This window comes from Salvelinus fontinalis, unplaced genomic scaffold, assembly GCF_029448725.1.
Source record: "Salvelinus fontinalis isolate EN_2023a unplaced genomic scaffold, ASM2944872v1 scaffold_0065, whole genome shotgun sequence".
Classification (NCBI taxonomy): Eukaryota; Metazoa; Chordata; class Actinopteri; order Salmoniformes; family Salmonidae; genus Salvelinus; species Salvelinus fontinalis.
In genome coordinates this window covers 312,080-336,266 of record NW_026600274.1, presented here as the reverse complement: position 1 = coordinate 336,266, position 24,187 = coordinate 312,080, and the positions used below count along the sequence as shown (strand labels likewise).

At 46.0% G+C, this 24,187-nt stretch overlaps 2 protein-coding genes across 2 annotated transcripts in view; one reads left to right on the top strand and one right to left on the bottom strand.

Moving 5' to 3' along the window:
• The window catches only part of LOC129842796 (bifunctional apoptosis regulator-like), a 33,721-nt gene extending 15,469 nt beyond the window's left edge, over window positions 1-18,252 (top strand). Inside the window, exons 5-9 of the mRNA XM_055911456.1 lie at window positions 2,836-3,005; window positions 3,944-4,088; window positions 6,110-6,292; window positions 11,517-11,713; window positions 13,035-18,252. Of these exons, the coding sequence (XP_055767431.1) occupies window positions 2,836-3,005; window positions 3,944-4,088; window positions 6,110-6,292; window positions 11,517-11,713; window positions 13,035-13,227 (888 nt within the window). The 3' untranslated portion in view covers window positions 13,228-18,252. The remainder of the gene's footprint in view (window positions 1-2,835; window positions 3,006-3,943; window positions 4,089-6,109; window positions 6,293-11,516; window positions 11,714-13,034) is intronic.
• A 365-nt stretch (window positions 18,253-18,617) lies between these two features.
• LOC129842800 (phospholipase A2-like) lies at window positions 18,618-22,732 on the bottom strand. Its single transcript, XM_055911460.1, has 4 exons — window positions 22,529-22,732; window positions 21,784-22,012; window positions 19,186-19,292; window positions 18,618-18,868 (listed from the first exon to the last, which is right to left on the bottom strand). Exons 1-4 carry the CDS (start codon window positions 22,569-22,571, stop codon window positions 18,720-18,722), a joined length of 528 nt encoding a protein of 175 aa, XP_055767435.1. The 5' UTR covers window positions 22,572-22,732; the 3' UTR covers window positions 18,618-18,719.
• Between the last annotated feature and the right edge of the window lie 1,455 nt (window positions 22,733-24,187).

The following is a 24,187-nucleotide window of genomic DNA, read 5'->3' as shown; positions in this document are numbered from 1 at the left end:
AGGTCAACGAGGGGGACCTGGGGAGAGGTCAACAGGAAGGAGTCAGCGATGGGGACCTGGGGAGAGGTCAACAGGAAGGAGTCAGTGAGGGGGACCTGGGGAGAGGTCAACAGGAAGGAGTCAGTGAGGGGTACCTGGGGAGAGGTCAACAGGAAGGAGTCAGCGAGGGGGACCTGGGGAGAGGTCAACGGGAAGGAGTCAGCGAGGGGGACCTGGGGAGAGGTCAACGGGAAGGAGTCAGCGAGGGGGACTTGGGGAGAGGTCAACGGGAAGGAGTCAGCGAGGGGGACCTGGGGAGAGGTCAACAGGAAGGAGTCAGCGGGGGGGACCTGGGGAGAGGTCAACAGGAAGGAGTCAGCGAGGGGGCACTGGGGAGAGGTCAATAGGAAGGAGTCAGCGAGGGGGCACTGGGGAGAGGTCAATAGGAAGGAGTCAGCGAGGGGGACCTGGGGAGAGGTCAACAGGAAGGAGTCAGCGAGGGGGGCCTGGGGAGAGGTCAACAGGAAGGAGTCAGCGAGGGGGACCTGGGGAGAGGTCAACAGGAAGGAGTCAGAGAGGGGGATCTGGGGAGAGGTCAACGGGAAGGAGTCAGCGAGGGGGACCTGGGGAGAGGTCAACAGGAAGGAGTCAGTGAGGGGGACCTGGGGAGAGGTCAACAGGAAGGAGTCAGTGAGGGGGACCTGGGGAGAGGTCAGCGAGGGGGACCTGGGGAGAGGTCAACGGGAAGGAGTCAGCGAGGGGGACCTGGGGAGAGGTCAACAGGAAGGAGTCAGTGAGGGGGACCTGGGGAGAGATCAACAGGAAGGAGTCAGTGAGGGGGACCTGGGGAGAGGTCAACAGGAAGGAGTCAGAGAGGGGGACCTGGGGAGAGATCAACAGGAAGGAGTCAGTGAGGGGGACCTGGGGAGAGGTCAACAGGAAGGAGTCAGAGAGGGGGACCTGGGGAGAGATCAACAGGAAGGAGTCAGTGAGGGGGACCTGGGGAGAGGTCAACAGGAAGGAGTCAGAGAGGGGGACCTGGGGAGAGGTCAACAGGAAGGAGTCAGTGAGGGGGACCTGGGGAGAGATCAACAGGAAGGAGTCAGTGAGGGGGACCTGGGGAGAGGTCAACAGGAAGGAGTCAGAGAGGGGGACCTGGGGAGAGGTCAACAGGAAGGAGTCAGCGAGGGGGACCTGGGGAGAGGTCAACAGGAAGGAGTCAGTGAGGGGGACCTGGGGAGAGGTCAACAGGAAGGAGTCAGAGAGGGGGACCTGGGGAGAGGTCAACAGGAAGGAGTCAGTGAGGGGGACCTGGGGAGAGGTCAACAGGAAGGAGTCAGTGAGGGGGGACCTGGGGAGAGGTCAACGGGAAGGAGTCAGTGAGGGGGACCTGGGGAGAGGTCAACAGGAAGGAGTCAGTGAGGGGGACCTGGGGAGAGGTCAACAGGAAGGAGTCAGTGAGGGGGACCTGGGGAGAGGTCAACAGGAAGGAGTCAGTGAGGGGGACCTGGGGAGAGGTCAACGAGAAGGAGTCAGTGAGGGGGACCTGGGGAGAGGTCAACGAGAAGGAGTCAGTGAGGGGGACCTGGGGAGAGGTCAACAGGAAGGAGTCAGTGAGGGGGACCTGGGGAGAGGTCAACGGGAAGGAGACAGCGTGTATACATAACAAGCACATAAGGGACAATTGCAAATCTGTGTGTGTGTGGGACAGGAATGCTTGTAGTGTGTGTCAGCTTACTTTTCTCTACGTGTGGCAGAAAGGGTCAAAGTGGGTGTGGGGGTAGTGGTGGGTTGGGGGGGGGGGGGGGGGGGGGGGGGTGTTGAAGGGTCACAGTGTGTGTGTCAGCTTACTTTCCTCTACGTGTGGCAGAAAGGGTCAAAGTGGGTGTGGGGGTAGTGGTGGGTTGGGGGGGGGTGTGTGTGTGTTGAAGGGTCACAGTGTGTGTGTCAGCTTACTTTTCTCTACGTGTGGCAGAAAGGGTCAAAGTGGGTGTGGGGGTTGGGGGGGTGGGGGGGTGTTGAGTCACAGTGTGTGTCAGCTTACTTTTCTCTACGTGTGGCAGAAAAGGTCAAAGTGGGTGTGGGGGTAGTGGTGGGTTGGGGGGGGATGTGTGTGTATGTGTGGTTTTGTCTATTTGTTCTGTCCACGTGGCAGTAAGAGAGCAACGTCTGTGTGTATCTTTTCGCGTGGCAGTGTGTCTGTCTGTCTGTCTGTTTATTTGAATGACAGTCTGAATGCTTCATGTTAATATGTGCGAAACTAGTGGGAATTAACTTTCTGTCTCGTCTGTCTGTGTTTCGTCTGTCTGTGTCTCGCCTTTCTGTCTCCTACCGTATCTCTAGTCCTATTCTATGCCCGTCTCACCTCTCTCACACCTGTCTGTTACCTGTCCTCTCTCCTACCATCTCTCCTCTCCGTCTCTGCTCTCTCCTTCCCATTTCTCCTCTCTCCTACCATCTCTCCTTTCTCCTACCTGTCTCTCCTCTCCGATCTTTCCTACCTGTTTCTCCTACCCGTCTTTCCTCTCTCCTACCCGTCTCTCCTCTCTCCTACCCGTCTCTCCTCTCTCCTACCCGTCTCTCATCCCTCCTACCGTCTCTCCTCTCTCCTACCCATCTCTCCTCTCTCCTACCATCTCTCCTTTCTCCTACCTGTCTCTCCTCTCCTATCTTTCCTACCTGTTTCTCCTAACTGTTTCCTCACTCCTACCCGTCTCTTACTCCTCTCTTACCCTTCTCTCCTACCTGTCTCTCCTCTCTCCTACCTATCCATCCTACCCATCTCACCTTTCTCATACTGTCTACCTCTCTCATACCTGTCTCACTTCTCTCCTATCTGTGTGTCTCTCATACCAGGTGATGTTTCTGGTGTACCACTGGTCCAGTGGAGATGGGGTCCATGACCTCTTGGTCAGTAAACCTGTGTCAAAATGGACGCCGGAGGAAGTTCTGTTCTGGTTGGAACACCTTGGGGCATGGACCTCTCTCTATAAAGAACCCTTCCTACAGGAGAACGTTAACGGACGGTGAGGAATGTTTAACAGTTTGTGGTATGTTTGTAGTACGGTTCTGTTCTGGTTGGAACGCCTGGGACCCTGGACCTCTCTGTGTCTCTCTCTCTGTCTCTCTCGCTCCTCCCTCTCGCTCCTCCCTCTCGCTCCTCCCTCTCTCTCTGTCTCTCTCTCTCTGTCTCTCTCTCTCTCTCTCTCTCTCTCTCTCTCTCTCTCTCTCTCTCTGTGTGTCTCTCTCTCTCTCTCTCTCTCTCTCTCTCTCTCTCTGTGTGTCTCTCTCTCTCTCTCTCTCTGTGTCTCTCTCTGTGTCTCTCTCTCTCTCTCTGTGTCTCTCTCTCTCTCTCTGTGTCTCTCTCTGTGTCTCTCTCTCTCTCTCTGTCTCAGTCTCTCTCTGTCTCAGTCTCTCTCTGTCTCAGTCTCTTTCTGTCTCAGTCTCTCTCTGTCTCAGTCTCTCTCTGTCTCAGTCTCTCTCTGTCTCAGTCTCTCTCTGTCTCAGTCTCTCTCTGTCTCAGTCTCTCTCTGTCTCAGTCTCTCTCTGTCTCAGTCTCTCTCTGTCTCTCTCTGTCTCAGTCTCTCTCTGTCTCAGTCTCTCTCTGTCTCAGTCTCTCTCTGTCTCAGTCTCTCTCTGTCTCTCTCTGTCTCTGTCTCTCTCTGTCTCTGTCTCTCTCTGTCTCTGTCTCTCTCTGTCTCTGTCTCTCTCTGTCTCTGTCTCTCTCTGTCTCTGTCTGTCTCTCTCTGTCTCTCTCTGTCTCAGTCTCTCTCTGTCTCAGTCTCTCTCTGTCTCAGTCTCTCTCTGTCTTTCTGTCTCTGTCTGTCTCTCTGTCTCTCTGTCTCTCTCTCTCTCTGTCTCTGTCTCTCTTTCTTTCTTTCATGGTCAGGTTGTTGTTGTTAGGTAGTGATGAGTTAACATAGTTCCCTATGGTTATTTAATGGTTTTCTGATATATCTCTCAGGTTATTGTTGATGCTCGGCGATGAGGAGCTGACCAGACCTCCCTATAACATAGACAACCAGGCCCACAGGAGAGCGGTGCTGGCTGAACTGGAGAGGATCAAGGAACTGGGGGTCAAGCCACCTCAGAACCTCTGGGAGTACAAGGTGACAGAAACCAGAAATATTACGTATTATATCAACGTAGAAACTGCCTGGGTCGAGCCCTGAATGCTGATTGGCTGACAGCCGTTGTTATATCAGACAGTATGACAAAACATGTATTTTTACTGCTCTAATTACATTGGTAACCAGTTTATTATAGCTATAAGGCTCCTCGGGGGTTTGGTATATGGCCAATATACCACGGCTAAGGGCTGTATCCAGGCACTCCGCGTTGCATCATGCTTAAGAACAGCCCTTAGCCGTGGTATATTGGCCATACACCACACCTTAATTATACCATGGCTTAATTATACCATGGCATTGTTGAATAATCCTTTCTGATTGGCTTGAAGGGCATTCTAGAGTGTGCATTATTTCCCTGTAACTCACGATATATTTGCGTGGTAGAACTCAATGACTGTAGATTTACATGTTTTGTTTAAGCTGCTTTTGATAGCAACAGTCAAATTGAATATTTACAGTATTTGGTATTGTTGAATTCGATTTTCATAATAGTGGTTTGGTCTGCTGAACTAGCAAGTCATATCCCAGTTTCTGCTGTTTTAATGCTAATGTGATGTACTGTCAGTACATGTCATTAGCAATTAGATACACTGTATTTCTGCTAACAGAAACACAGGCTGCATCCTGAAGGGCACCGTATTCCCTATGTAGTGCACTACTTTGGACCACATCGCTACATAGGTTATAGGGTGCTATTGGCGCACACTTAATAAATACTTGATATGCTCTGGTTGAAGTCCGTTAAGATATGCTGTGTGCATCATTTGATGATGAGTCATTTAGGGTTTAATGATGGTTTGAACTGTCTCCCTCTGTCTACCTCTCTCCTCTCTCCCTCTGTCTACCCCTCTCCTGTCTCCCTCTGTCTACCTCTGTCTACCCCTCTCCTGTCTACCCCTCTCCTGTCTACCCCTCTCCTGTCTACCCCTCTCCTGTCTACCCCTCTCCTGTCTACCCCTCTCCTCTCTACCTCTCTCCTCTCTCCCTCTGTCTACCCCTCTCCTCTCTCCCTCTGTCTACCCCTCTCCTGTCTCCCTCTGTCTACCCCTCTCCTGTCTACCCCTCTCCTGTCTACCCCTCTCCTCTCTCCCTCTGTCTACCTCTCTCCTGTCTACCCCTCTCCTGTCTACCCCTCTCCTCTCTACCTCTGTCTACCTCTCTCCTGTCTACCCCTCTCCTGTCTACCCCTCTCCTCTCTACCTCTCTCCTCTCTCCCTCTGTCTACCCCTCTCCTCTCTCCCTCTGTCTACCCCTCTCCTCTCTACCTCTCTCCTCTCTCCCTCTGTCTACCCCTCTCCTCTCTCCCTCGGTCTACCCCTCTCCTCTCTCCCTCGGTCTACCTCTCTCCTTTCTCCCTCTGTCTACCTCTCTCCCTCTGTCTACGTCTCTCCTGTCTACCCCTCTCCTCTCTCCTGTCTACCCCTCTCCTCTCTACCTCTGTCTACCCCTCTCCTCTCTCCCTCTGTCTACGTCTCTCCTGTCTCCCTCTGTCTACCTCTCTCCTGTCTCCCTCTCTCCTGTCTCCCTCTGTCTACCTCTCTCCTGTCTACCTCTCTACTGTCTCCCTCTGTCTACCTCTCTCCTATCTACCCCTCTTCTGTCTCCCTCTCTCTACCCCTCTCCTCTCTACCCCTCTCCTCTCTACCCCTCTCCTCTCTACCCCTCTCCTCTCTACCCCTCTCCTCTTTACCCCTCTCCTCTCTCCCCCTCTCCTCTCTCTACCCCTCTCCTCTACCCCTCTCCTCTCTCCCCCTCTCCTCTCTCCCCCTCTCCTCTCTCTACCCCTCTCCTCTCTACCCCTCTCCTCTCTCCCACCCTCTCTCTACCCCTCTCCTCTCTACCCCTCTCCTCTCTCCCACCCTCTCTCTACCCCTCTCCTCTTTACCCCTCTCCTCTCTCCCCCTCTCCTCTCTCTACCCCTCTCCTCTCTACCCCTCTCCTCTCTCCCACCCTCTCTCTACCCCTCTCCTCTTTACCCCTCTCCTCTCCCCCCCCACCAGGCTGTGAATGCAGGTAAATCTCTGTTCCTGCTCTATGCTTTGAAGAGTTCTCCTCGCCTCACCATCCTCTACCTCTACCTCTTCGACTACTCCGAAACCTTCCTCCCCTTCCTGCACACCTGCTGCCCCACCCTCTCGCGCACCAGCGAGCCAATGGAGAACAGGCTCCCCCTCAACCACCAGGTACCATTGGACGGCTCAACTGTCATGTTTTTTTTTTTTTTTTTTTTTTAGGGGAGGATCAGCTTAGTATTGCGGAAAGAATGTTGCTTCCAATGTAATTGTCTGCATCATTTCCATTCCCCCATATTTTTTGGGGTAAATATATATATCCATACACGTATGCATACATATACACATATATACATACACATACCCATATAGACATACATACTTTTTTAAAGAATATGCCTTTATTATTATTCCCCGCGACCCTACCACCAATCCCCCAATTGGAGTAAACTTATAAACACTTCTGCTTTTACCTTCAATTTCTACATCTTATACCTATCTTACAGACACAGTCCACTTTACAATAGTTCTCTCTTATTTGTTCTTAGTCCTTCCTCTATTTCTGTTGTCCATCCAATTTTATTTCCACTTGTAACTGTGCCATTTCACAAAAGCTCCGCACCTATACACATTTCACAGATCCCGTATGCCCTACATTGTTTATCTTGTTATTAGTCCCACCCTTCAGCTCCACCCAACCCCTCCCATCTATCTTCCAACATCATCCATTTCGGATTTCTATTTGCCATACATTTCTCAACTGTGCTGTGATGCTTCACAAAAGACCTGAACCTTCCTATTCTCATAGCTTCTACAGATTGTAAATTAAAAATAAACATCTTTGCCAAAATAATTATTATATTATTGATTGATTGACTATGGCTTTTCAAATCCCCCAGTATTGCTATCTGTAGCGTTAGTTTTAGGCAAATGTTGCAATTCTTCAGCCATTCCTGGACCTGTGACCAAAAACGAGCTACATATGGACAATACCAAAATAAATGATCTAATGACTCTGCCTCCTCACAACAGAATCTGCAGAGCTGGGAAGATTGTATACCCCATATATATAACATTCTATTAGTTGCAAGAATTTTGTACAGTAATTTATATTGAAAAATTCAAAGTTTTGAATCCGGCGTTGTTTTGCGTATCAATTCATAAACCATGTGCCATGGAATGGGTACATCGAAAATCTCTTCCCAACTATTTTGCAATTTGTATGGCACAGCTGTTAGTTTTTTGGTCCTTAAATGAAATTGGTATATGTTTTTATTTATCACACTTTTCTTTAACCATTTTTGTTCTTTAATACTGGGCCGACATACAAGTTCCTTACTTTTTTCCCCTTCTACTTGCCTCTTCCATTTTTGTGGTAATGCTGCAATTAATTGGTTGTAATTTTGGGTAGAGCAGACTTTTCCATATGTCTGTGTTAGCTGCATGTGTGACATAACTCCACCAGTCCTATTTATGATATCATTCACAAAAATTATACCTTTTTTAAACATTTCTTCGATAAATACAGTTTTTTTATCAATTATTATATTTGAATTTAACCACAATATTTGTTGTACTATTTGTTCCGTCCTTTCAGGTGGATTAAACTGAAATTGCAACCAACTTTCTAAGGCTTGTTTAAAGAATAAGGATATTTTGGAGATCATTTCCTTTTCAAACAACCGAAAATGAGCAGGTGTAATCTGAATAAAGGGAAAAAGGCCCTTCTTGAACATAGGATGAGACATTCGTACCAGTTTACTAGAGAACCAGTTTGGATTTAAGTATAACTTTTGTATGACCGATGCCTTTAGTGAGAGGTCTAATGCTTTAATATTTAATAATTTCTGCCCTCCGAATTCATATTCGTTATATAAATAGGCCCTTTTAATTTTATCTGGCTTGCCGTTCCAAATAAAATTGAATATTTTTTGTTCATATAATTTAAAAAACAGGTCACTAGGTGTAGGCAAAACCATAAGCAAATAGGTAAACTGTGATATGACTAAAGAGTTAATTAGGGTGATTTTTCCACAAATAGACAGGTATTTTCCTTTCCATGGTAGCAAGATCTTATCTATTTTTGCTAACTTTCTATAAAAATTTATTGGAGTGAGATCATTTCTTTCTTTTGGGATTTTTATACCGAGTATGTCCACATCTCCGTCAGACCATTTAATTGGTAAACTACATGGCAATATAAAATGTGTATTTTTTAGTGATCCAATACGTAATATGGTACATTTATCATAATTTGGTTTTAATCCAGAGAGGATAGCAAAGGTATCTAGATCCTCTGAGGCCCTGGAGAGACTCTAGTTGTGGTTTTAAAAGAAAACATGAATCATCAGCGTACAATGACACCTTAGTTTTTAAGCCATGGATTTCTAATCCTTTAATAATAATGTTTGATCTAATTTTAACAGCTAACATTTCGATGGCAATAATAAATAGATATGCCGATAGTGGACAACCTTGTTTTACTCCTCTAGATAGTTTAAAACTTTCTGAGATGTAGCCATTATTTACTATTTTACACCTAGGGTTACTATACATAATTTTAACCCATTTTATAAGAGATTCCCCAAAATTGAAATATTCTAGGCATTTATATATAAACTCCAGTCGTACTTTATCAAAAGCCTTTTCAAAATCAGCTATGAAAACCAGGCCTGGTGTCCCCGATATCTCATAGTGTTCTATTGTTTCCAGTACTTGCCTTATATTATCTCCAATGTATCGTCCATGTAAAAAACCTGTCTGATTAGGATGAATAATATCTGACAAAACTTTTTTTATTCTATGCGCCAAGCATTTTGCTAGGATTTTTGCATCACAACACTGAAGTGTAAGAGGTCTCCAATTTTTTAATTGGACTGGATCTTTATATATACCACTTGGGTCCTGTTTCAGTAATAACGATATCAGACCTTCTTGTTGTGTGTCTGATAATCTACCATTTATATAGGAGTGGTTAAAACAAGTTAATAATGGTCCTTTGAGTATATCAAAAAACGTTTTGTATACTTCCACTGGTATGCCATCCAGCCCTGGAGTTTTCCCATCTTTAAAGGCCCCAATTGCAACAAGCAGTTCCTCCTCTGTAATTTGGCCTTCACATGAGTCTTTCTGTTCAGATGTTAATTTTACATTATTAATAGGAAAAAAATCCATACAATTAGTTTCAGTTAGTGGAGATGGAGGAGCCTGAAACGAAAACATATTCTTAAAGTACTTTACTTCCTCTTTCAAAATATCATTTGGTGAATCATGCGTGACTCCATCATTTGTCACAAGTTTTAATACATTTTTTTTGGTAGCATTTCTATATTGAAGATTGAAAAAGAATTTGGTGCATTTTTCCCCATATTCCATCCAGTTCGCTTTATTTTTATAATATATTACACTGGATCTTTCTTGAATAAGTTCCTCCATTTCTTTTTGTTTTTCCTCTAAATTATTCTGTGCCTCTATGGTACCGTTTTTATTGCTATCTAACTGTACTGTTAGTCCTTCAATTTCCTTTGTTAATATGGACTCTTGATCTAAATTGCTTTTGTTTTATAGATGAGTACTGAATTGCATGGCCTCTAAAGGCACACTTAAAAGTGTCCCATACAATAAGGGGATCTGCTGTACCTATGTTATGTCTGAAAAAGTCAGTTATAAAATCTTCTGTCCTAGTTCTAAACAATTTATCATCTAGTAGACTTTGATTAAATTTCCAATATCCTCGCCCACGTGGAAATTCTGTAAGAGAAATATATATGCCAATTATGTGATGATCCGACCGCATTCTATCCCCTATCAACACTTTTTTAACTTTTGGTGCCAGAGAGAATGGAATAAGAAAGTAGTCAAGACGACTAGCTTGATTCAGCCTCCGCCATGTATATCTCACTAAATCAGGGTATTTAAGTCTCCATATATCCACTAATTCCAATATATCCATGACATTCATGATTTCCTTAAGTGCCTGAGGGTGATAATTTGTAGTGTGATTTCCTTTCCGGTCTATAGAGCTATTTAAGACCGTATTAAAATCTCCCATTATAATAATAGAGTCTAGTGTTGCTTGTAGAGTTGATAAGTTCTTATATATATTTTCAAAGAAGCTTGGATCATCATTATTCGGACCGTATAGGTTAACAAGCCATATTTGTTTATTGTCCAATAACATATTTAAAATAATCCATCTACCTTGAGGATCTGTTTGGACAATTTGCACATTTGGATCAAAATTATTGTTAATTAAGATCATCACCCCTTTTGAATTTCTTTGCCCATGGGAGAAATATATTTTGCCCACCCAGTTCTTTTTCCACAAAACTTCATCTAAAACTGTTGAATGGGTTTCCTGTAAACAATAAATATTATAATCCTTCTCTTTTAGCCAGGTAAATACTGATCGTCTTTTCTTATTATCTGCTAAGCCATTACAATTGTAACTGGCTATACTTATTTCACCACTTACCATGAGACACACCTTTCATTCTTTTAATCAGAATATATTTTTGTAAACGTACTATTAAAAAGTAACATAATGATTGAGTGTCTATATAGTTGTACCATGATATTTGCATTTCTACTAAGTAAACCTCCAATTGGTCCCTACTATTCCACCCGCTAAAAGGCCTCATCTCGAGATGGCTTGTCATCCCAATGCCCGGCAGACCACCCTCGACCCCCTGTATCCCATAGCCCTGAACCGACTGGGATCCATTCTTTGAAAAGAGCATACAGTTCCATTTACCGAATTGAAGTAAATCAATTGCCATATGCATTTCCATTGCCGTCACCTCGATTTGTATTATATATAGCTGTGGATCATCCTCTATTGTACCTTACATCTTTTACTTCTTCTTTCGCAACAGTTGTGGGATACACACATACACACTCAGCCCTTACCCCCACACAACCATAAGCTCACTTTCTCAATAGTTGCACCATCCCAGAACCCAACTCAAGATGGGTCATGATTTCCAAATGCCATTGCAGTTGCAGCTGCATGAACTGTCATGTTGATTGTATTTATTTAATAAAAAAAGGTAGGTGTGTCGGTATGACTCCAGCCATAGACAACAACACGACGTAGACTACTGTAGATGTAGTCAGTATGGCTGGTCATAGACACCAAGACGTAGACTACTGTACATGTCGTCAGTATGGCTGGTCATAGACAACAAGACGTAGACTACTGTAGATGTAGTCAGTATGGCTGGTCATAGACAAGACGTAGACTACTGTAGATGTAGTCAGTATGGCTGGTCATAGACACCAAGACGTAGACTACTGTACATGTTGTCAGTATGGCTGGTCATAGACACCAAGACGTAGACTACTGTACATGTTGTCTGGTCATACTGACGATATCGGTCTCTCTCTGTCCCTCCAGGTGCACCCCAGCTGGCGCCAGTGGGCGGAGTTCCTAGTTAAGTACCTCCTCCTTCCATACCAGCTGATCGCTGAGTTTGCCTGGGATTGGCTGTCGGTTCATTACTGGACGTCACGGTTCATCATGGTCAACGCCATGCTGCTGTCTGTCCTGGAGGGCTGCGTCCTGTGGAGGTTCTATAACCGAGCTGAGATCAGGTACCGTGTGTCTCTCTGTCCGTCTCACTGTCTCTATCCCTGTCACACCAACTTCCTCTGTCCGTCTCACTGTCTCTATCCCTGTCACACCAACTTCCTCTGTCCGTCTCACTGTCTCTATCCCTGTCACACCAACTTCCTCTGTCCGTCTCACTGTCTCTATCCCTGTCACACCAACTTCCTTTGTCCGTCTCACTGTCTCTATCCCTGTCACAGCAACTTCCTCTGTCCGTCTCACTGTCTCTATTCCTGTCACACCAACTTCCTCTGTCCGTCTCACTGTCTCTATTCCTGTCACACCAACTTCCTCTGTCCGTCTCACTGTCTCTATCCCTGTCACACCAACTTCCTCTGTCCGTCTCACTGTCTCTATCCCTGTCACACCAACTTCCTCTGTCCGTCTCACTGTCTCTATTCCTGTCACACCAACTTCCTCTGTCCGTCTCACTGTCTCTATCCCTGTCACACCAACTTCCTCTGTCCGTCTCACTGTCTCTATCCCTGTCACACCAACTTCCTCTGTTCGTCTCACTGTCTCTATCCCTGTCACACCAACTTCCTCATCTCATCCCTCACTACCCCTCTCTCCCTGTCACACTTCCTCATCTCATCCCTCACTACCTCTCTCTCCCCCCTATCTCATCCCTCACTACCCCTCTCTCTCCCCCCTCATCTCATCCCTCACTACCCCTCTCTCTCCCCACTTATCTAATCCCTCACTACCCCTCTCTCTCCCCTCTTACCTCATCCCTCACTACCTCTCTCTACCCCCCTTATCTCATCCCTCACTACCTCTCTCTACCCCTCAGCTCATCCCTCACTACCCCTATCTCCCCCCTCATCTCATCCCTCACCCCCCCCCAGCTCATCCCTCACTACCCCTCTCTCTCCCCTCTCAGCTCATCCCTCACTACCCCTCTCTCCCCCCTCAGCTTATCCCTCACTACCCCTCTCTCTCCCCCCTCATATCATCCCTCACTACCCCTCTCTCCCCCCTCAGCTCATCCCTCACTACCCCTCTCTCCCCCCTCATCTCCCCCCTCACTACCTCTCTCTCCACCCCCCTCAGCTCTTCCCTCACTACCCCTCTCTCCACCCCCCTCAGCTCTTCCCTCACTACCCCTCTCTCTCCCCCCTCAGCTCATCCCACACTACCCCTCTCTCCCCCCTCAGCTCATCCCTCACTACCCCTCTCTCTCCCCATTTCAGCTCATCCCTCACTACCCCTCTCTCCCCCCTCAGCTCATCCCTCACTACCTCTCTCTCCACCATCTCTGCATAGTTTGTTGTTTAATGAACCCAAGTGTCCTCTCCCCTCCAGGAGTCTCCCTCAGAAGATGTGGGGTCACTTGTGGAGGATGTCCTCCCAGGGCTTTGCCTTCGCCCTGTTCTGGCCGGTGATCCCTCAGTTTGTGTGTAACTGTCTGTTCTACTGGGCTCTGTATTTCAACCCCATCATCAACATAGACCTGGTGGTGCAGCAGCTAATGCATCCTGACACACAAGGGCCGTGAAGGACTGACCTGTTCCCTACGTAGTGCACTACTTTTGACCAGTGCCCCTTATGGGTAGTGCACTATATAGGGAATAGGTACGTAAGAGCCGTGAGTGAGGAGGTACCGTTTAAACACGGGATGTGTCTTTTTAATGGCTCCCTATTCCCTTTATTGTGCACTACCCATAGGGACTCTTGTCAAAAGTAGTGCACTATGTAGGGAAAAGGGTGTCAAGTGCCATAAATGAGGAGATGCTATGGCCTGCCTCCCGAATGGGGCCCACTGTAAAGGGAATAGGTAGCCCACAGTATCATAGCAGCAGGATGGATGCCATCGTAGCCCACAGTATCATAGCAACAGGATGGATGCCATCGTAGCCCACAGTATCATAGCAACAGGATGGATGCCATCATAGCCCACAGTATCATAGCAACAGGATGGATGCCATCGTAGCCCACAGTATCATAGCAACAGGATGGATGCCATCGTAGCCCACAGTATCATAGCAACAGGATGGATGCCATCGTAGCCCACAGTATCATAGCAACAGGATGGATGCCAGTGTAGCACACAGTATCATAGCAACAGAATGGATGCCAGCGTAGCCCACAGTATCATAGCAACAGGATGGATGCCATCGTAGTCCACAGTATCATAGCAACAGGATGGATGCCAGCGTAGCCCACAGTATCATAGCAACAGGATGGATGCCAGCGTAGCCCACAGTATCATAGCAACAGGATGGATGCCAGCATAGCCCACAGTATCATAGCAACAGGCAGCCATCTGTGAGCCAGACAACCCAATGTCTTAATGTGTCTGCGTCTCAAATGGCACCCTATTCCCTACATAGTGCACTATTTTACCCTGAGATACATCCCTAATGGCACCCTATTCCCTATATAGTGCACTACTTTTGACCAGGGTCTGTAGGAAGCCTCATAGGGCTCTGGTCAACAGCAGTGCACTATATAGGGAATGGGTTACCATTGGGAACGCAGACCAAATTCTATATAATATTGGATGGTTTCTCCTAATGTCTTAATTAAAATAGTATATTTAAGCAATAAGGCCAGAGGGGGTGTGGTATATGGCCAATATACCACGGCTAAGGGCTGTTCTTATGCACGACATAATGCGGAGTAGCCTAGTGGTTAGAGCCTAGTGGTTAGAGCCTAGTGGTTAGAGCCTAGTGGTTAGAGCCTAGTGGTTAGAGCCTAGTGGTTAGAGCCTAGTGGTTAGAGCCTAGTGGTTAGAGCCTAGTACTGCCCCTGAACAAGGCAGTTAACCCACTGTTCCCCGGTAGGCCGTCATTGTAAATAATAATTTGTTCTTAACTGACTTGCCTAGTTAAATAAAGGTTAAATATATAAATCAACAACCACAAACCTCTGAGGAGCCTTATTGCTGTTATAAACTGGTTACGAACATAATTAGAGCTGTACATATAAATGTTTTGTCACACCCGTTGTATACGGTCTGATAAACCACAGCTGTCAGCCAATCAGCATACAGGACTGGAACCACTCAGTTTATAAATATATATATATATATAATGAGTTTAATTCATATTGAAGGAAAGAGGTTGTGTGTTTGTCTGTTATGGTGGTCAGTGGTAATAACTAATAACCCTGTTCCTGGAGAGATACCCTCCTTCCTGGAGAGATACCCTCCTTCCCGGAGAGATAGCCTCCTTCCCGGAGAGATAGCCTCCTTCCCGGAGAGATAGCCTCCTTCCCGGAGAGATAGCCTCCTTCCCGGAGAGATAGCCTCCTTCCCGGAGAGATAGCCTCCTTCCCGGAGAGATAGCCTCCTTCCCGGAGAGATAGCCTCCTTCCCGGAGAGATAGCCTCCTTCCCGGAGAGATAGCCTCCTTCCCGGAGAGATAGCCTCCTTCCCGGAGAGATAGCCTCCTTCCCGGAGAGATAGCCTCCTTCCCGGAGAGATAGCCTCCTTCCCGGAGAGATAGCCTCCTTCCCGGAGAGATAGCCTCCTTCCCGGAGAGCTACCCTCCTTCCCGGAGAGAGACCCTCCTTCCCGGAGAGATACCCTCCTTCCCGGAGAGATAGCCTCCTTCCTGGAGAGAGACCCTCCTTCCTGGAGAGAGACCCTCCTTCCTGGAGAGAGACCCTCCTTCCTGGAGAGCTACCCTCCTTCCTGGAGAGATACCCTCCTTCCTGGAGAGAGACCCTCCTTCCTGGAGAGCTACCCTCCTTCCTGGAGAGAGACCCTCCTTCCTGGAGAGCTACCCTCCTTCCTGGAGAGCTACCCTCCTTCCTGGAGAGAGACCCTCCTTCCTGGAGAGCTACCCTCCTTCCTGGAGAGATACCCTCCTTCCTGGAGAGAGACCCTCCTTCCTGGAGAGCTACCCTCCTTCCTGGAGAGAGACTCTCCTTCCTGGAGAGATACCCTCCTTCCTGGAGAGAGACCCTCCTTCCTGGAGAGATACCCTCCTTCCTGGAGAGATACCCTCCTTCCTGGAGAGATACCCTCCTTCCCGGAGAGATACCCTCCTTCCTGGAGAGAGACTCTCCTTCCTGGAGAGATACCCTCCTTCCTGGAGAGATAGCCTCCTTCCTGGAGAGATACCCTCCTTCCTGGAGAGATACCCTCCTAAAACCTACAGGAGGGTATCTCTCCGGGAACAGGGTTGGATTTAAAACCTACAGGAGGGTATCTCTCCGGGAACAGGGTTGGATTTAAAACCTACAGGAGGGTATCTCCCCAGGAACAGGGTTGGAGATAACCTACAGGAGGGTATCTCTCCAGGAACAGGGTTGGAGATAAAACCTACAGGGTTGGAGAGCCCTGCCCTATTCACACAGCGTGTCAGGGTTGGAGATAAAACCTACAGGGTTGGAGAGCCCTGCCCTATTCACACAGCGTGTCAGGGTTGGAGTTAAAACCTACAGGGTTGGAGAGCCCTGCCCTATTCACACAGCGTGTCAGGGTTGGAGTTAAAACCTACAGGGTTGGAGAGCCCTGCCCTATTCACACAGCGTGTCAGGGTTGGAGTTAAAACTACAGGGTTGGAGAGCCCTGCCCTATTCACACAGCGTGTCAGAGTTGGAGATAAAACCTACAGGGTTGGAGAGCCCTGCCCTATTCACACAGCGTGTCAGAGTTGGAGATAAAACCTACAGGGTTGGAGAGCCCTGCCCTATTCACACAGCGTGTCAGGGTTGGAGATAAAACCTACAGGGTTGGAGAGCCCTGCCCTATTCACACAGCGTGTCAGGGTTGGAGTTAAAACCTACAGGGTTGGAGAGCCCTGCCCTATTCACACAGCGTGTCAGGGTTGGAGTTAAAACCTACAGGGTTGGAGAGCCCTGCCCTATTCACACAGCGTGTCAGGGTTGGAGTTAAAACTACAGGGTTGGAGAGCCCTGCCCTATTCACACAGCGTGTCAGAGTTGGAGTTAAAACCTACAGGGTTGGAGAGCCCTGCCCTATTCACACAGCGTGTCAGGGTTGGAGTTAAAACCTACAGGGTTGGAGAGCCCTGCCCTATTCACACAGCGTGTCAGAGTTGGAGTTAAAACCTACAGGGTTGGAGAGCCCTGCCCTATTCACACAGCGTGTCAGGGTTGGAGTTAAAACCTACAGGGTTGGAGAGCCCTGCCCTATTCACACAGCGTGTCAGAGTGATGATCTAGAGTCAGATTCCCTCCCCGTCCATATAATCTCATTCATTATGATTTAAATGATGATCCATAATCGTATTGATTGATCTCAAAACTGGTCCTAGATCAGCCCTCCAACTCTGAGAACCTTAGTGAATACGTGCCCAGGTTCTTGTTAGTTTTATTCTCTGTCTGCGTCCCGGATGGCACCCTATTCCCTATATAGTGCAGTGTGCACTATATTTGACCAGAACCTCTGGTCAAAAGTAGTGCACTATGTAGGGAATAGGGTGCCACAACATTCTGTTTCCATGGTGATGTGGCGCTAGCTCAGCTTGTCTCGTTGGAAGGCAACACACATAATGCCTTTTTACTTAAACAAAAATAAATAGTTAGGCACTTGAGTTTCAGATGGTAATAGTAAATAATCACAAGTTCTACTTCCTGCATTCAGAAAGAGTTGAAACATGGCGATATCCAACTGTTGTCATTTTCAATTGAAGGAAATCACCTGTTTTGAGTATTCGTCCCAAATGGCCCCCTCTTCCCTATGTAGTGCACTACTTTTGACCAGGGCCTAGAGGGTAAGCCATATGGCTTTGGTCAAAAGTAGTGCACTACGTAGGGAATAGAGAGCCATTTGGGATGAACCCTAGGACAGGTGAGACTCCATTGTTTAACATAAAAGGGCTATCGCTTCATTGGTCCCGCTCGTGTAACCAATGGCCTGAAGGATGTTTTGTTTGTATATGACAAAATGTGTAAATGTTGTCAATTTGTTTAATTGTTCATGAATAGGTTCATTCTTTGCGGTATTCTGTTCCACCTGTCCTGTGGTTGATTGTTTCAAATTGCGTAGATTGAATTATTAAATATCTGTCTTTTTTATTTTTATTCTGATTTCTTTTTTCATTTAGAGGAATTCCACCACTTTTCTGTAAGTAATGGTCTATATATGGGCGGCAGGTAGCCTAGTGGTTAGTGTTGGGCCTGTAACCGAAAGGTTGCTAGATTGAATCCCAGAGCTGACGAGGTAAAAATTGTCATTCTGCCCCTGAACAAGGCAGTTAACCCACTGTTCCTAGGCCGTCATTGTAAATGAGAATTTGTTCTTAATTGACTTGCCTGGTTAAATATAAGGGATGCCATTCAGGACAAACTAAGTTGTATACTGGAAGAGGATGAATATGAGGTTTAACAGTGGTGGAATGTCCCTTTAATTAAACTGGTGGTGCACTGTGATTCTCTCTGATGTGTTACCATGGTGAAGGTGCACAAGCATTTTGCTACACCCGCAATAACATCTGCTAAATATGTGTCTGTGACAAACAACATTTAATTTGACTGATTCCCTCTGATGCTGGGTTGTTATGGTTTCTTAGACTTAGCAAACAAATTAATAAAATACTTTTTATTTTTATTTTAAGAATGGGATGAAACTTTGTTTGTTCCAAAGATTTTTCCTACAGATGAAATGAATGTATTTTTATTTTAGGCCTACAGATGAAATCACGCCATTAGATTCTAACATGCACACGCCAACAATTTGATGGCTTAGTTTTGGAGCAATGCCGTCATATTGCTGAGGGATTCTAACACACACACGCCATTTAGAATAATGTCCTTACTGTTTTCTTTGTACATTGAAAATGTCAGTCTACAACCTGTTTATAGAGCTGCTGTTTTGAGTCCTCAGTCATGGACTTAATGGTACACCCCCACCAGGTCTGTCATGGTGATATAATCACACTGTTAATCAGACCCATGAATCACATGGGCAGTGGGTACAGTACTGGATGTCTTTATTATACACACACCACTAGCCAGGACAAACCTGAGAAAACTCTAGTCTCTCACACACACACACACACACACTGTGTAACAGCATCAGTGACGGGTACAGGAGGGCTGTTCGTATCCACACATGAAGTCAGGCCAGACAGAGTATTTAGGGATGAAGGGAGCTCTCCTCAGACACCTGGCCGCCTCCCGGTCACACCTGCACAGAATCTTGTCGCACCTGTTCTTGAGGGACTCTAGAACCTCCGGACAGAACAGACCGGGTGGAATTTAGAACTCTTAGAATGCAATAGGACTAAATAGAATAAAATATAACTGTACTTTTTCACAATATCGATGGAAAATTACCCCTTTGCTTCAGACCTGGAAATACAGCTTGTATCCACAGTTGATACTAGTTACCACAACCACAAAGTCAATATTGGCTATATCATAAATGTGCTTTAAGCTTTTCATTTAAGGTTAGGGTTAGGCATAATGATGAACCACTATCCCAGAGAATGCTTAGGAGTACAGAAATACAGTGTTGCATTATGGGATGTGTAGTTCGTACCGCAGTTGGACATCTTGTTCTCACAGGTCCACTGGTACTTGTCCGTCTTGGTCTGACAACCCAGATCCTCAGCCTTCCCATAGCAACAGTCATGCTTGTGACAGCACCTTGTGGACAGAAAACAACGCAATCATGTTGTTGATGGGAGTTAACTCTGGTACAATGTATAAAGTACTTTGAGAAGTTATGTAAATCCAGTCTGCTATCCACTACGTGGAGGACAGTGGCTTTGGGTTGTGTCCTCTTTATGTAGCAGCTCATCAACAAAGCAGAATTCACTCCAGATTTTTTCCAAGCTCAAAATGGAGGGTCTGAGGAACTAGCTGTTGGCCATGGGATAGGAGACAGCAGGGCCGGATCTAGCCTTTTGGGGGGGTCCTAACCCGAGATTTGGTCAACTATTAGGCAAACTATTAGAATTTTAGCAACCAGAAAATGGCTGAGAGACTTCTACATATTGCAACTTTAATGATATCTGTGAGTGTGACTAACACAATTGGGGCCCACTGGAGGTCAGGCCCCCTGGGCACGTGCCCTGAATGCCCAGCCGGTATTTGGCCATGATTCCTACAAGTTTAGATACAGTTAAAGTCAGAAGTTTACATACACTTAGGTTGGAGTCATTTAAAAATAGTTTTTCAACCACAGCACACATTTCTTGTTAACAAACTATAGTTTTGGCAAGTCGGTTAGGACATCTACTTTGTGCATGACAAGTAATTTTTCCAACAATTGTTTACAGACAGATTATTTCACTTATAGTTCACTGTATCACATGTCCAGTGGGTCAGAAGTTTACATACACTAAGTTGACTGCCTTGAAACAGCTTAGAAAATTCCAGAAAATGATGTCATGGCTTTAGAAGATTCTGATAGGCTAATTGACATGATTAGAGTCAATTGGAGGTGTACCTGTGGATGTATTTCAAGGCCTACCTTCAAACTCAGTGCCTCTTTGCTTGACATCATGGGAAAATCTAAAGAAATCCGCCAAGACCTCAGAAAAAAAAAATGTAGACCTCCACAAGTCTGGTTCATTCTTGGGAGCAATTTCCAAACGCCTGAAGGTACCACATTCATCTGTACAAACACCATACCGCCATACCGCTCAGGAAGGAGACGCGTTCTGTCTCCTAGAGATGAGCGTGCTTTGGTGCGAAAAGTGCAAATCAATCCCAGAACAACACCAAAGGACCTTGTGAAGATGCTGGAGGAAATGGGTACAAAAGTATCTATATCCACAGTAAAACGAGTCCTATAATCGACATAACCTGAAAGGCTGCTCAGCAAGGAAGAAGCCACTGCTCCAAAACCGCCATAAAAAAGCCAGACTACGGTTTGCAACTGCACATGGGGATAAAGATCGTACTTTTTGGAGAAATCTCCTCTGGTCTGATGAAACAAAAATAGAACTGTTTGGCAATAATGACCATCGTTATGTTTGGAGGAAAAAGGGGGATGCTTGCAAGCCGAAGAACACCATCCCAATCATGAAGCACGGGGGTGGCAGCATCATGTTGTGGGGGTGCTTTGCTGCAGGAGGGACTGGTGCACTTCACAAAATAGATGGCCTCATGAGGGAGGAAAATTATGTGGATATATTGAAGCAACATCTCAAGACATCAGTCAGGAAGTTAAAGCTTGGTCGCAAATGGGTCTTCCAAATGGACAATGACCCCAAGCATACTTCCAAAGTTGTGGCAAAATGGCTTAATGACAACAAAGTCAAGGTATTGGAGTGGCCATCACATAGCTCTGACCTCAAACCTACAGAAAATGTGTGGGCAGAACTGAAAAAGTGTATGCGAGCAAGGAGGCCTACAAACCTGACTCAGTTACACCAGCTCTGTCAGGAGGAATGGGCCAAAATTCACCCAACTTATTGTGGGAAGCTTGTGGAAGGCTACCCAAAACGTTTGACCCAAGTTAAACAATTTAAAGGCAATGCTGAAAGAAATAAAAGATGAAATAAATTATTCTCTCTATTATTCTGACATTTCACATTCTTAAAATAAAGTGGTGATCCTAACTGACCTATGAAAGGGATTTTTTACTAGGATCAAATGTCAAGAATTGTGAAAAACTGAGTTTAAATGTATTTGTCTCAGGTGTATGTAAACTTCCGACTTCAACTGTAACTGGCTAGACTAATGTACCAATCTGAAAATTGTTAGCTGACATCTCTAATTGAGTGACTGTCAGTGACAGACAAAACAAGAGAAACTGCTGATGTACCACAAAATCTCGAACTGTACACCTATTCTAACTCTCAACAGGAAGTTGAGACACCGACTGAGTTCCTAAAAAGAAATACAAACATATATATTTTTTTTTTGGGTGGGGCCAAAAGCCACCGCTTATGTTGCTTATGCCTGGAGCCGGCCCTGGCAGACAGACACCACATTACAGCATGCAATGACTGTTTGTAGATATTCAATGTCTGTGGATGGATTTAAAAATCAGAGTTGGTGCCAACCGGGTTTGTGTCAAGCCACAGCCGTAATTACACCAGGGCTAAGTGCCGAGTCCTAGTAGACTTTTGACCAGGGCCAACGAGTCCTTGTCCAGTAGTAGCTGTGTGTGTGTGATGGTACTCACCAGTCAGCCTTGTCTCGGGGCCATCCCTGGCCTCCCAGCCCGCAGTAACATCCATACATGATGTAAGCCACCGCCGACCTCCCAGTGCTGCATTTAACGACGCCCGCCAAATCCAACAAGCCCCGCTTGTCCCGCCGCCGCCATCGCTCCGGTAACGGGGAGGTGACTGTCGGTGTTGTCGCTAACTCAGTCCCTTCATAAGATCTGGTTATCCCGTCGATAACATGCTCTAAATTTAGATTGTAATAGGTATTGTTAAATAAACGGTTGATGTATGAACTATAACCGCTGTGAGTGTGTGTATACTTACAGAGAGACACACACACAGGCTACAGTGTACAACAAACTAAATTGATGTACAATTTGACGGCTTTGGTTTTGGAGAAATGTTCTCATATTGCTGTAGGATTCTAACACGCACACGTCAACTTTCCCCTGTTCTGTAGACTGTCCTTTATAGACCAGACAACAGTCTGCTGTACAATGCAGGAACACCACTGTGGGATTCACCTATATGACAAATCCATACATAAAACTGTTTTGTGTCGAAAAGGATGAAACTCCCTTTTATTGATAACCTATAGCCTTCACCCCTTTGGGCATATGTGCACCCATTCCAATTGACGCACAGCTTTTTTTGATTTTCTGAAAATAACCACGCAATATAATTTGACATCAATGCTGCTGTTTAGATACAATTGTGTAAAACTACTTTTCTGAAAGTGACAGAGAACAGAACACTTACCCGAGAACAGCAGCAAAGCGAGGTATAAAGCAGACATCTCCATGCAAGCCACGCGCCTAGTAATGGTCTTCTGTTCTAGAGCGCGTCAGTTTATGACCGTGTTTCCCAAACTAGGGGTCGCGACTCCATGTGAGGTCGCCTGATATGAAAATGGGGTTGCGGGAGCAGTGGCGACCATCATTCAGTTTTCAGCCCCACATTTTTAGCACCTTTTTTTTTAAATTAATGTCAAATTACGGTAGCTTTGATTGGACTGATCATGTCAACATCTTACTTTCAAAATATTAGCTAGCAGTCGTCATCATGACAGTCGACAATCTACTGGCAAATCCTTTTTAATCCTTGTCATATGAAGAGAAATTATCGCCATTGAACATAAAGATTACACAACAAGACGGAAATCGCAAATTCAACAATAAATCGTTTGGAAGGAATCAGTGGCTAACTGCAAGCATTGCAAAGCAACCACGAACGAATGGAGTGGCTGTGTGGTTTTTTCCCCCCAGAGTATCACCATAAATACAGAGAATGCCAGACTTTGATGACAAAATATGCCCACAATGGACCGCTGCGCCACCTTCACAAGGTGAGGTGTTGGGACTCTGCTGTTGGGACAGCATTATGTAGACCGTAACAGTTTGTGGGCACCGTTTGTCACCTTGTGCAATGAATTTATTGTTTAGTGTTGTGTAGTGGCTTTGCTGGCATGCATCCCCCATGTTTTTGTTTGCCCCACTAAGATTTACATGCTGAAATCGCCACTGTGCGGGAGAATTGACAAAATCCCGAAGAAAAAAATGTATATACAGTATGTACAATAAATAGCATACAATATTATATTGTATTTGTATTTCAAAATCATCGTAATGTGATTAACCTTAAAAATCTAAATGAAAATTTTTCCAATCTAAAATAAATTCAACCAGAGAGCGCCCTCAGATCATGGGAAAGGCCGCACTTGAATCGTTCCCACAGTGAATGGCTCGGCTCATTATGCAAACCACAACACTACTGCAGAGACTTTGATAATACCGGTCGCAATTGATATGGTAAAAACAATTTGTGGTCAGGCAGAGGCACAGAAACTCACACCGATACCCTTTTTCAGATAACACTGCTAAACGAAGTATTTATGTTTTGACTGAACGATTCAACAACTCCCCAGCTTATGCTGTCCAAATGGCCGTTAGCTGTGAGGGCCTAGATGCCCATGCGTTTGTTCGCTATACATGTCAGGGGATGCTATTTTCGAGGACATATTGTTATGTTTCACGATTCCCGAGCATGAAATTGAAGAAAAACAGTTTCCATATGGGATCGAATCGTGGACACTTGCACAGATGGTGCTACATCTATCGGTGGGACGGCGGGCAGGCCTCTGCACTCGAGTTATCAATGTGTCTCTCTCTGCCATATGGACGCATTGTATGATACATTGAGAGCAACTGGCTTGAAAAAGGGCTGAGCACAGAACTTGGAGATATACTGTAGCAGGTAACTTCGATTGTAAACTATGTACATCAAACCACATCCAAATACCCTGCACTCTCCCTCTGAGCATAAATGACGCGTTCAAAACAACTGGGAACTCAAAACTGGGAACTCGGAAATCTCCGACTTCAGTGCGTTCAAGACAACTGAGAACTCGGAAAGAAACGA

Bases quoted from the DNA above. Each gene is read 5' to 3' on its own strand.
- LOC129842800 (XM_055911460.1), bottom strand. From the start codon at position 22,571: ATGGAGATGTCTGCTTTATACCTCGCTTTGCTGCTGTTCTCGG. The intron at 22,013-22,528 runs GTAAGTGTTCTG...ATCTAAATTTAG, and splicing joins CGCTTTGCTGCTGTTCTCGG to AGCATGTTATCGACGGGATA. The intron at 18,869-19,185 runs GTACGAACTACA...CGGAGGTTCTAG, and splicing joins GAACAAGATGTCCAACTGCG to AGTCCCTCAAGAACAGGTGC.